This window comes from Columba livia, chromosome 6 (genome assembly GCF_036013475.1).
Source record: "Columba livia isolate bColLiv1 breed racing homer chromosome 6, bColLiv1.pat.W.v2, whole genome shotgun sequence".
In the NCBI taxonomy this organism is placed as follows: Eukaryota; Metazoa; Chordata; class Aves; order Columbiformes; family Columbidae; genus Columba; species Columba livia.
Window position 1 is genome coordinate 20371460 of NC_088607.1, and position 12931 is coordinate 20384390.

Below are 12931 nucleotides of genomic sequence, written 5' to 3' on the forward strand. Positions count from 1 at the left end.
ACATAGACAGCAGGTATGACCTCTGGTTTCCTGAGACCTGTCCAAATGAAGGGCCAAGACCTTCCATCGCAGAGGCCTCAGCTCTACCTCAGCTTTGCCACTGCAACAGAGACAACTCTGAGCTTTTACACCTCATTTATGTGTTTTTCTCATTGGAGTGTGACTTGAAGGCATGCTGAAGATACCATGAGGCGACAGGGTGGTGCGAGAGGTGCCACCAGCAGCACAGTGCCTGCCAGCGGTGCAATAGGCAACACCGCCCCGTGTGAAGGCGGAGCAGAACTGCCGAGCCGATACCCGCCCCGAGGTCCCTTCACCGCAGTTTATATTTGTTACTCGTGTATATTGTTACTCGTCGCCATGGCCCTGTCGCGCCTGGCCCCCGCAGCCCGGCAGGAGGCTGCTCCCCGCTCGCGGGGACGTAAAGGACACGACTTCGCTGGAAGGCCGGAGATCCCGGCCGGCAGAAGCATCGCTGCAGGGGGGTGTGGGAGCTGCGTGCTTCGAAGCGCCCTCCCGCCACCCCCGCTCCGGCGAGCGAATCCTCCCCGGGGCTGCGCCGGCCGCTCAGCGCTCACTCCTGGGCAGCGCGGCTGCGCAAAGCGCGGCGCACAGCCCCCATTCCCGTACGCCCGGCGCCGCCGGGCCGGCACCGCGCCTTTTCCTGCGCTACGGAGTTTCCGTAGCCGTGTCCTCCGCTGCCCCCGCGCGGCGCCCCCAGTCGCCAAGCGCGTTTCTATGAGCCGCCTATAAACAACATGGCCGCAGAGGCCCCCCCTTGCTGCCCGCGGTCTGTAGGTGGCGCGGTGGCCAAGGGGTCACGGGTGTAACGGGGTTCGGCGGCGCCGGCCGCCTCCGCTTAACCGCGTCCCGTTCTCCCCTTTCTCGGCGGGGCCGCGGCGGGGGTGGCAGGGCTGCGCTCCGCCCCGCCGTGCGGGGGTGTCTGAGCGCCCGGGAGCAGCGCGGCTGCTGCATTGCCGCGGCGGCCCCGTGCGGAGCGGAGCAGAGCAGAGCGGCGGCGCTGGGGCTGCCCTCGGGGGCGACGGGAGTGGAGAGAAGAGGGCGCGGAGGCTCAGGTGCTGGCGGCGGCTGAGGGGCTGCCGTGATAAGAGTCGTCCAGGACAACCGGGAGTGAGGCCATGTCGCTGCAGAGCCCGCCGGCGGCCACGGCTGCCGCCGACCTGCCCCCCGGCCCCGGCGCGGGGCTCCCGCCGGGCGCGGAGCTGAACCAGGGCAGCGCGGCGCCCTCATCAGCCCAGGAGAGCGGCGAGGATGAAGAGGAGGAGGAAGAAGGCGAGAAAGAAAAGGAGCGAGAGAAACTGCCGCCTATCCCGTCGGCATCCAGCGCGGCTGCCGAGGTAGGTCTCCCGCGGCCCCCGGCGGGGCCGGGCGACCCGTCAGCGCCCGCCCGGCCCCGGGGAGCGGGACCGTCCGTGCGGTCCCGGCTGTCATTTGTTCTGTTTGCTGCTTTATTCTTGGTGGTGGGGGAGCATCATGTTAATTTCCTTTCATGTTCTTTTCCGTTGAGAGCTTTCATTCAAGTTTTTTAAAAATACCATGTGCATCTGTAAGCAGTGACATAAGGAAGCTATAAATTCTACATCTACTTATAGTTCTTTAACATTTTACAACGGTCTGCTCCTTTCTGTTAGTCATGACTGAGGCTTTGCAGCATTGTGAATGTTCGTTAAAGGTTGCCGGGGGTGGAGGGTTTCAGCTCTTAATACACTTAATAGCAAGAGAGATAACTCGAAAATACTTATATATTTTTAACTTTTTTTTTTTCAAACGTCTTTTGTGGGTTTTACGTTGTGTTGAAGCAAAGATGACATAACATTTTGATGATTGCTGAATGAGTTAACATGGGTTAAAAAACAAACAAACAAACTGCGAGAGGGATGTTTGCTACAATAATTTCATTTAAGAAAACTCGTTTGAGATTTTTAGTTTTACTGGAGTTATGATTTTCTTTCTGCTGACCACACAATATTATGAAATGTAAGATTTTCCTGGCATGACTTGAGTATCTTGTGTAGCTTAACATTAAAGCTTGCTGTAATTTCAACTAAAGAGCAAAAATTTTATCAATCCTATAGTAATACAGTTGGGAGATTTTAATTCAACAGTTCTTGTAAGTATCTGACTTCCTAGAAATTATAGTTTTACATAACTTGAGTTTAAAAGATTGAGTCTTTATGACGGTCATGAAATAATTGTAATGTTAAATGAAGTAATTGTAGGCAAACTGCAAACTCCTTGGAGCAATTCTGCCAATTTTGTGTTTTGCCTACAATGTTCCAATCTTCTGAAAGACTTTCAGCTTTGCAAATCTGTCTGAATGTGAAAGAATGTGTTTGTTCTTGTGATTTAAATACAGCTTTGGTGGGAGAAGTCTGTAATGGACAAGTTCCCAGGAGTTATTTTTACCTCTGAAAATCTCCACTTCAGACATTGATTGCCAAATGCAAGTCTCCTAGAATAAAGATAAAAGTGCTGGTCTAAAATGTACTGGGCTTAGCTCAGCTAATGAGAAAATGTGTGCAACTGGGCAGCCACATAGAATTCCCACTGCCTTAAAGAATCAGGATAACTTGTTTGTAGCTGGGCATCCTTCATGCTCCTCTGAACTATTGCCCATGGGAACAAGTTGTCTGAGTTGACCTGCTACAGAGGAGCTCAAATCTGGCTAGGTGTGGTCACTTGTTAAATGCATGTGGGATTTTGAATTTACAAAGAGCTGTATGTGGGTTTTAATAATGTTACAGACAGAGTTTTGTTTACAGATGTAATTGATTTAGATTTCTCTGTTTGTGACAGAATGCAGTGTTGATCCAATGTACTAAGCAGGACATGCAGGTATGCTTTTGCAAGACATTTATGAGCTGCTATGAATAAGGTATTGGACTCTAGGTCTGCTAAGCCCTAGTTGTGACCAACCTACACGTCTAATTGCAGGGCTTTGTGAAATATGTTGTGAGATTCATCATATATAGCATTATTTTAATACAAGTTCTTGTATTACAAGTTCTGATTGAACATCAAAAAATAACTGTTACTTAGCACTCAAACACTTTTAAAGAGAGAAGTACGTTCTCAGGTTCCTCTTCATTAAACTGGAGAAGAGTTTGTAATATGACATAATGACAAAAGGGAGAAATAATTGTCTTTTTTTAAAAATACCTTTGCATGTTTATGTTTTTTTTTCCTATTACAATTCCCTTCCTTTAAAAACACATCTGATACAAATACAGTGATATTCCAGATAACCTTAATTTCCATATTCTCTCTGCCTATTATTTCTAAATTTATAGGCATCATATAATGACTATGGTGATACAGATACTATACCTTGTTTCTAGATTAAGTGACCCTTAGATATCCTTGTCTCAGAACATCTCCCCAGATTTTGTGTAATTGACATTTTCTTCAGTTTGCTAAAGACCCACCATAGATTTGTGCAACTGGTGTGGTATGACTAGAGGTTCCTTGGAGGCAACATGGAGTGACACATCCTTTAAACAGTTTCCATTTTCCACAATGGTTGTGGAAGAGGTCAGAATTTTAGTAAGTCAATAGATAACTGGTATTCTTTCTCTCCTAAGAGCATGTGCATGAAAGATGTCTCATCTGAAGTTTAAGCTGGCTACAAGTTGGAATAAAGGAGTTATGTGACTGTTGCTATCGTCATCTATACTGTGGATTTTTCTAGCCAAGGGCCATGTGGAATTGTGGAAGAATGATTACTTCGTTGCTGTTGTTACCTTTTTTGTTTCTTTTATTTCTAAGGAAAGCTATGGTGATTGAATTAGTCCACGAATAACTTAACATCATCCTGCAAGGAGTGCAGGCTTTAATTAGTCCATGAATAATTTAACATCATCCTGCAAGGAGTGCAGGCTTTTTTTTATGGGTCACATGGTGATTGGAAATAATGCATAAAGGGTGATGATTTGAAGGTTCATTGTTCAGATTCTGAAAATAAATTCGTGAGAATCTAAATAACTTCTAAGCAGGAACAAGCAGAGGCTTCTGTAAAACAAAGTCAGTCCTATGTTACACCTTTCAAGATATGAATGGATGGGAAAATCCTACTTCTTGCATAGACTGTTGCATTGACAGCTGCCTTTAGGTAATCTGATTGTTCTCCCTGTCTTCTTCCACAGGGAAAAAAAACCCTTCTGCTCCTCACTGGCCTTTGCTTGCCACATACAAATGGGTCTTGAATGAGTTATGTTGGGGCTAAAGAGTAAGACTTTCATGAAACTCTTCTAGATTGCTTTTTGCCTCTTCCCAGAAAGTACTCTGTATGTGCTCTTTGTAAACAGTTTGACTTATTTTCAATATCGAATTTAACTTCAATAATGGAAAACATAGATTTATAAAGTATAATGCTAGTACCTCTCTAGTCTTATGGAGGGCTTAATGCTTTGGAAAGCTTCCAGTAAGAATCCAGCAGAGTTGTGAGTTATTAAAATGCTCTTTAAAAAGAGGATTAAAGATTACTTTGATCCATTCACTCCCCCTAAGCACACTCCTTCTTTATGTCGGGTTCTGTTTTCTGCTGTTAGTGTGTGTGTGGAGTCTTGGGCTCTAGAGGTTCACTGACCTCCTACAAAATTTTGTAAGTATGACATGGTGCTGTACACTTGTCCTAGATTACTCTCCCAGGAGGTGTCAGAGATCCTCATTAATGAGCATGTGGTTTCCCAGTATCCCTCTAGGGCTTCCCAGTAAAGCCTTTGTCCATACTTTTGTCTAGTATTGTTGGAACTGCACTTGGAGTGGGATAATGGACTTAAATAGTGCATGCAATTTTTGTTCTTTCTGGTCACTGCTGAACGAAGTAGCATTAAGAACCCTTTTAAATAACTGTTCAACTGTGATAATGCAGTGGTATGGCTGGAGTAAAATCTAGAAAGCTGAGTCAGTCAAAAAGGCTGTTACAGTAGTCTGTTTTGTGAAAGCTCCTCTTGTCAATGATCTATGATATTTATTCCCTATTAATCATAATTAGACAAGTCCAAGCTCCAGGGGTTTTCGACCTAGAACATACCTTTTGTGACACAGCAGATAAACCTCAGATCTAGATTTGTTTAAAAGTCACTTTTCAGTTCATAATGTCTTTGCATGTTTGTTCAGGGTTGGTTTTTCTCCAGTCATGGATTTTTAAGAAGCATCTTAGTGATGTTTCAAATGATACATTTCTAGAATAAAATAAAAAGTTAGTGTCAAAATTATCATGGTGACTAAGTTTTGTGTTTGAATGTTTGTTGCATACAAGGAATTTGGAGCTAGAAATTGAAACTTGGTATTTTCAAGCCAGAAGTCCTACTGATTGTTCAAATTAATAATTTGCTGAGTTATAAGCCATGGAAAAATGGCTGTTTGTGCCACAGTTATTTTAAATTCCTGGCAGCATACCAGCTTGCGTACACTGTGGCACGGCAGGTTTATGGGCTGTGTTATTACCCTCCTGATGGTATTTCAGGATGTTGTGGTGGAAGTGAAGTGCTTTCCTCAGAACTCTGGCTGCATGTCATACTCCAAATTTACTACTCTTAAGGGGAAATGGAAATGTATGGTTTAAAAAAAAGATAGGTTATTACATTAATTAGTCTAGAACTTTTATTCTCATTTGGGGAATTACTGTTTTGATTTGCATTTTTTTTCTATTAATAACTGAGAGCTCAAATTCCAGATATTAAACAAATGAATCTTTAGGTTAAGGTGAGGCTGAAGATCGTTGTATGTAGGGAGTGTGTGGTTTTTTTTGTTCATCTACCTTTGCATAATATCAACTGATGGTTTGGAGCTGAGATGGAAAAGAAAATCTCTATCAAATGACTTCTGTCATCTTCGGCAAGCCCCTTAACCCACCCATGCTTTGCAAATTCTCCAGGGTAAATAATTATATGTAATAGCACTTGTGGTGTCAAACAGACTGATTGGTGCAATCCTCTGGAAGTCTGTTGTGTGATTTCACTTGTGTTCACTGTTAAAACACATAAGTGCTCAACATTTCTTATCAAGGGCTCGTGCAGACTCTTTGTTGGCAGCACAAACTCAAGCAGGTTTATCTAACACGGTGTTAACAACTGTTTGTTGGCTAGTCGTTCTTCAGTGGCAGCTGATTCTGTTGATTTTGAGTCACTAGGGGTTTTTACACAGGTAGTCAGTATTTAGATTTTATTAGTAGGTTACCTCTCATGGAATTCTTGGCCCCACATTTCAGGTCTTGGGAAATTCCTCTAAACTACTTTAATTATATTAGGATTATTTGGATAAAAAGGAATATGTTACGCTTTATCTGTTTAAAGTGAGCTGGACATAGTGAGGAATATGAAAGTAGTTAGAAATTAGGATACTGGAAGTTAGAATATTGTTGAAAGCATTCTAATAGTATTGTTTTCTTCACAGTAATCCGAGGATACCATATCCTGCAAATTAGTAGCTGAGTTTTTGAATGTAGTGGAAAGGAATTTTATGGTATCTCTCCTGATTCAATTTGAAACAAATGTGTAGAATCATTATTTCTGACTTATTTAGGTATTACCCATCTGATTTCAAGATGAAGACATTTAAGTGTTCTGTGTAATACCTCGTGAGTAAGATTACTCTTGCAGTAATGTATTAGGCCTTTATAGCATGCTGCCATCTTAATTACAGGGGTTGGAGAGAGGAGCCAAAAATCAGTTTTCCACTTTCAGCAGTTTCATCACAACTATCAACCAAAAGAAAGAAGGCATCGGAAACAGAAATTCACCTACACAACTTGTTATGCCCAACATCAAAAATGGTAAGAGAATAAAAACCCGGTGTTTCTTAATTACCAGTTTAAGATGGTGCTCAGTGTTCTGCCAATATTTGTATTGTGGTAGTGCCACAAAATCTAGATTTCCTTAATTATGCTATACTGTACGTAGTGCAGGCAGTAATATATATTGTAGTCCACCCTCTGCAGAGGTTGTGTCAGAGACAAGTTGAATAAGAAAAAAAGACATGGAGGATGAAATAATCTTCTGAAGTTTCTAAGAAAGTTACAGATTCAGTCGTCCATCTGCAGATGCTGTTTGTCTAACTGCAGTCAGATGGCAGTTTTTCTAGAAATTGTGACAGAACTTCATGGAGAAGATTTTTCAATTGCCATCTGAAGTATGGCAGGGATGAGGCAAGCACAGGGCTTTTAAGTGAGACAGTTGCTGAGAGTTGCTCTTTTTGAGTGAAGATGAAGGCTGGTGGTGACAAAATAAAATTCACAGGCAAAGATTGGTAAGTTCTGAAGAGCTTTAAAGGTGACAAGGAAGGTTGTTGTGGTATGACGAGGTAATGATAAGTGCTGAAAAGAAAGTGGAGCTGCATATTCAGCATGCTAGACTAGAATCATGAAGCCTGATGACATGACATTGTGGCTAGACTTTAATTTTTTATTAGATTTTTGGGCTAGGATATGGAATTTCAGTAATTTGGCACCTTTGGGAAAAGGCTGTACAGATATTTTTCAGGTTTATACTGACCTCGCATCTGAGCAGGTCCCTCTCAGCATTATTATTCTGTGGTTCTCTTAAACCTATAGCACTCAGTGAATTCAAGGCTAGAGAGAAAGAGACTGTGTTAATTAAGAGATCTCAGCAGTGCAAGTTTGAAAGAAAACTATGGACAGGGATTGTCCATTTCAAAGTTGTGCAGAAAAAGGTGGCTTATATTGTGTAGGATTGGATCCTTACTAATATAATCTTCATATCCTATACTGTAAAAGTCAATGCTAGGTTTGTGGGTTTTTTTTTTTCCCCCCTCTCCTTTTAGCAATTTTTGTTATGGTTTAAGGAGGCGTTTTCTACTTAAAAAAAAAAGGCAATCACTGAAACGCAAAAGGTAATTATGTGTAAATGGTGGCTCAGACAGGATTTGGTACTATGCTCAAGTCACTTTGTGCTACACAAAGAAAATAAAGGTGGCTGCAGGTGGCCAGTGAAGAATTCTTCCACTGCTGCATAACTTATCAGGGTTTAGGTAGAAGTGGTGTTCTTCAGGGAAGTGCTTGGGGTAAGGCAAAAAGATGATGCTGCAAAGCAGGTCAGAGCTCTGGTGATTCTCAAAGCGCTGTAAGGTTGAGCTAATGAAGCTGGAAGAACAACCTTCAGGTGGCCATTGCTCTGACCTACGTATTTTTGAAGAAAAGTCTTCATATGTGAAGTGTATGTAAACAATTGCAACATTTTTGGAATCTGAAAGTCCTCAGAGAAATAAAATGTTTTACCTTTCCAAGGTAACATTCTTTTCCCCAGAAGCCGATAGTGACCTTTTGGCAATATTCACTGCTGGGCTGCTGGCCTTTGTAGCAGAAACATGCATGCAGCCGATTCATTGATTCCAAGCTACTGTTTTTCATTATTTAAGCCTTAAGTGTTTCCTGTCCAGCTTCTGTCCAAACAGTTGCTTAATACAATCTTACAATATGAAAGACTGCTGCTTAATAAAATGTAGGACAAAGTAAAATTAAATCTAGTATTGGGGCAATACTAGAGCAATGTGAAAAATACAGCACCCTTTTGCAGAACTGATTTCACTAAACAGGAAATACACCCTCCCCGCCCCCCTTTTCTTTTTCTTCACCCAAAATGCCCTCAGTTCTTTCTGCACGTGATATTGTCCCAGTTGTGGTTACTGCCTCATAATACTTAGTTGTTAATTTTCACCGCACTAGTGCATGGCATTATTTATCATAGTCAAGGCCATGTTATTGAAATTGAGCTTGATGTGTAACATTGAGCAGATATTCTGGTAACTTCAAGATCAGGGTAAACTGCCTATGCAAAATCAGATTATTTTTTCCAATAGTCAGAGGTGCACTTGAAATTTTTTGAGGAGGTATATGTGTTCTGCGGAAGAAAGAATCATTGCAACAGGCTTCTCAGTTAAAAATGCTTCTTTTGCTATTCTGGAATTTGAGAATGATGCTTGTTGGGTTTTTTTAAGTTTATCTATGTAAGTGATATCTTTCTGAATATGTATCTATATAGATGTGCATATACTGGTAACATTTTAGGCTTGAGTTCAAAGAAAGTTAATTTTGTTGAAAAAAGTATGGAGAAGGTAATGCTGGTAAATACAGCATGAAAGCAAGGATGATGTTTGTTTGCTATTTAGCTGCCACACAGATTGAGTTTATATAACAAGTCTTCTAACACAACAATGATTTGTTATGAAATCTATGTATGAACTAGATTGTTCTAGTTCTTTTATAATGTTACAATACGAGTAAAATTTGTTTGCTTTACCTACTTTGAAAAAATTTTTCTGCCAGTACCTGTGTTGATCACTGTGAAAATAACTGCTGTTCTAAATTCATTCACTCTAAATTTCCTTGTACTAGTCAATTCTGCTTTGTATCAATGAGATTTTCTTCCTCAAAGTTTTTGATCATTCCCTAAGCAGTCATGCATTGCTGAGTCTTTTTACTCGATGTAACTGGGCAAGCAGCCAGAAATGATTGCTTTTTCTTGTCTTGTAATATTGTGTTATTGCTGCTTATCAACTCAATACATAAAGCTTCAAGTGTCAAGTTTCTCCTCAATGGAACTCAAGTGACAGATCTTAATTAATATGTTTGAATGTCAGACGAGCAAATAAATCTATTTACAAATAAACTTGAATTATGGCAAAACATACTGAAGTTGACAGTATTTATTAAACCTATTATTAAAACTCAGTGTTAGTATATCTAATTTAAGCTGCATATATTTTGAAGAAAATTGCATCACTGACAGGGTACAAGTTACCGCTTAGCACCTGCAGTCACAATTGACTGAAATGAGAAACACCTTCTGTCAGTAGCCGTCTCTTTTACAGATGTGGAGAGAATATTTTCTTCATTTCAGTGTCTTCAGCTGGTTATAATTCAATGTTTAATCTGTTTAAAATTGAAAAGACAGAATGACTTGTCTTTCTCAGAGTATAAAAATGGTTTATTTTAAGTCAGTCCATCCTGCTTTCAGAGAATGATGTGCAATAGCAGAGCACTTACATGGCAGGATTGTTTGGCACCTTGATTTGAATTAATTTAGTATCTATGTGTCCACTTTGTTTTTTAAATTACTACTCTTCTCATTTAAATAGCTTTAAATACCAGCTTTGAGAGTGGGCAAGGTTCTATAATTGATGTCATACTCGGGACTGAGGGCAGCTCTGACCTATTATTGTCTGATGAATGGTGGCTAAGTCACAATGACAGTGTCTCTGCCATTAGCATGAGTGAGAAGAATCTTCCTTTGGGGTTTGGGAATTTTGTTAGTATCTATTTCCCTGCTGTGATAAATGGAGTAGGCAGCAGAGTAGTTTTACTACTTTGATTTTATTAGAAACAAACAAACAAAAACACCAAAAAACAACCCTGTTGGAATTGTAGCAAAAAGGCTTAGAGGGTTCTTAGCCAATTCATAGAGGATTTCAGTTTAATGTGTTTGACTTTTGAGGACATATTTTATACAGTGTCTTTTATCCCAATCATGAATCTTAATGAATATGTTTTTTAAAAACATGCGGTATAGTACAGACTAAAAAAGCTTTTTAAGGATATTTGAGAGGATGCTGTCAGTAAAATGGATGTTTGTGTATATTGCATTGTATACTGCGTTTTTTTCATGCTTTTGGTGGGTTTACATTGTCTGGCTCCCGGATGCCCACCAAGCTGTTCTATCACTCCCCCTCTTCAACAGGACACAGGGAGAAAGTAAAATGAAAAGGTCATGGACTGAGATAAAGACACTTTCCAGTTACCATCACAGACAGACCAGACTTGGTGAAATCATTTTTTCGCCAACAAAACAAAAATCAAAACACCTTCCCCCTGCACCTCCTTCCCAACTTCTCTCCTTCATTCCCCACTCTTGTACCTCTTTTCTCCCAGGCGGTGCAAGGGATGAGGAATGGGGGTTGTGGTCAGCTCATAAAACTTCGTCTCTGCTACACCTCTCTCCTCATGCTGTTCCCCTGCTCCAGCGTGGAGTCTCTCCCATGGGTACCATCTTTCACAAACTTCTCCAATGTGGCTCTTTCCCATGAGTTGCAGTTCTTCAAGAACTGCTCCAATGTGGGCTTTTTCCATCGAGTGTAGTCCTTTGGAACAGTTTGGAGCTGCCTGTGTCTGACAGAGAGGCAGCCCCAACTCTCCTCTCACAGAGGCCACCCCCGCAGCCCCCCTGCTGCCAAAACATTACCACATAAAACCCTATACAATGTTCTCAGATCAAATATGAAGTAACGAGTAGAACAGAATGACCTTGTTGAAGCACTGCTATTTGTACTTAAGAGTAGGCAGCCAAACTTATTGAGAAGAAATATTTAAAGATATTACTGTTTCAGCAGTAATTCTCTGCAAGATGGAAAACTTAGATCTCCCATTTAATTTATTGAAGAGATTCTTTTAGGAGGCTGTAATGATCTGCAGTCAGCTCTAGCTAAAACTTGAAAATCACAGTATAGGAAAACAGACTGAAGACTTGTACCTCAGAAAATAGTTGGATTTTGGTGTGGTTGTGCTTGAGATTTTTCTTAGATGTAGGGAACACCAGTGTTGTAGTTTGTATATTACGATATTTAGAATCTATATTGTAAATACAATAATGGACAACACTACTCTTCATGACTAATAGCTACCAGTAATGGACTGCTCAGCTTGTCTTTCAAACAGCAAATATAATAGGATCACCCTGGGTAACTCTCTGATTTCACGACATCCTTTGTCTTTTTGTTGTTGGTGTTTTTAAATTAAGTTCTACCTTGCTTATCTTGAGTCCTCGTAGGCTCAGGTTCAGAATAGGCACTTTCATTATGCATTAGACTTTTGAAGGCACTTGGGTTAATGTTCAGAAGGTTGAGCATCTACAGCTACAAATAAATTTAATGAAAATTCTGCAGCATTCGTTTCTAAAAATGTAATTATAGATGAACTTGAGGTTTTCTTGTGTTATGTGAATGCTGCTGTATGTATACCAGTTCATTATTACTGATGTAATACCAGTGCATCTTAGGTAAGTATAATATTTTCTGTTTTCCCTAATGAGTTGTGTTTGTGTGTCAGTACTATGCCAGCAGTTCAATTGTGAAAGTCTGTCTTAGTGGGGTTTTTTATTTGTTTTGTAATAGACAAATCATTTGTTTGCAACTTTGTCCAGCAGTTCTAAAAAATAATAGAGACTCCTGTCTTTCAGAAGGCCTTAGACAGGAAACAGACTAGACAATTTTCTCCCTTTTCTCCTTGGCAGAAGGAAACACTTTGTTCACAAAGACCTGGTTAAGAACTCAGGACACAGTTTTTTATTTATAGGCTTTGCTTTCCCTTCAATTAGTGGAAGTTTCCATACTGTCTGGCATGAGCACCTGGTAAGAAAAGTACTTGGATGAGCAGGAGTTTAAAGACATAGAAACAGACAGTTTGAGTTTGGTTTGTTGTGTTGGTTTATTTATCTAGTTCCTATAAACCTGTATTTTATTAGCTGTTTATTGTTTATATTATTGCATTGTATTTATTGTTGGTTTTGTTTGTTTGTTTTTGCTTTGTTTTTGTTTTTTTAATAAGTGAGAGACCTACCCCCTATTTGCCTCGATGTACGACAAAAGCAGCGCATCTCTATAGATACACTACCCCAAGAACTGAAAGCACCAATTCCTCCTGAACCTTCCCTTCCTGTCCGAACCAAAACAGTGAAAGATTTTGAGTAAGTCACACCAGTGTTTCTAGAAGTGTGCTTCCTTTCTTTGGACTTTGTTTATTTTGTCCTGACGTATACACTTGATTTTGTTAATCTCAAATGAGGGAACAGTTCACTAAGACTGAGTAGTGGTTGTAGTTGGATTGATTGCGGTGGTTGGCTTGATAACTAGTACTGTGAAAATTATCAAAAAACTGCCTCTACCTTGAAGTGTTTTTCTG

The 12931-nt window shown here is 40.6% G+C and overlaps 1 protein-coding gene across 2 annotated transcripts in view; it reads left to right on the forward strand.

Moving 5' to 3' along the window:
- Positions 1-703: 703 nt before the first annotated feature.
- HECTD2 (HECT domain E3 ubiquitin protein ligase 2) overlaps positions 704-12931 on the forward strand; it is a 41263-nt gene continuing 29035 nt past the window's right edge. Inside the window, exons 1-4 of one of the 2 annotated variants that reach the window (XM_065067444.1) lie at positions 704-1358; positions 2818-2856; positions 6667-6796; positions 12578-12716. In XM_065067444.1, the coding sequence (XP_064923516.1) occupies positions 1140-1358; positions 2818-2856; positions 6667-6796; positions 12578-12716 (527 nt within the window). In that variant the 5' untranslated portion in view covers positions 704-1139. The remainder of the gene's footprint in view (positions 1359-2817; positions 2857-6666; positions 6797-12577; positions 12717-12931) is intronic. The other variant, XM_065067445.1, reaches the window with a different exon arrangement.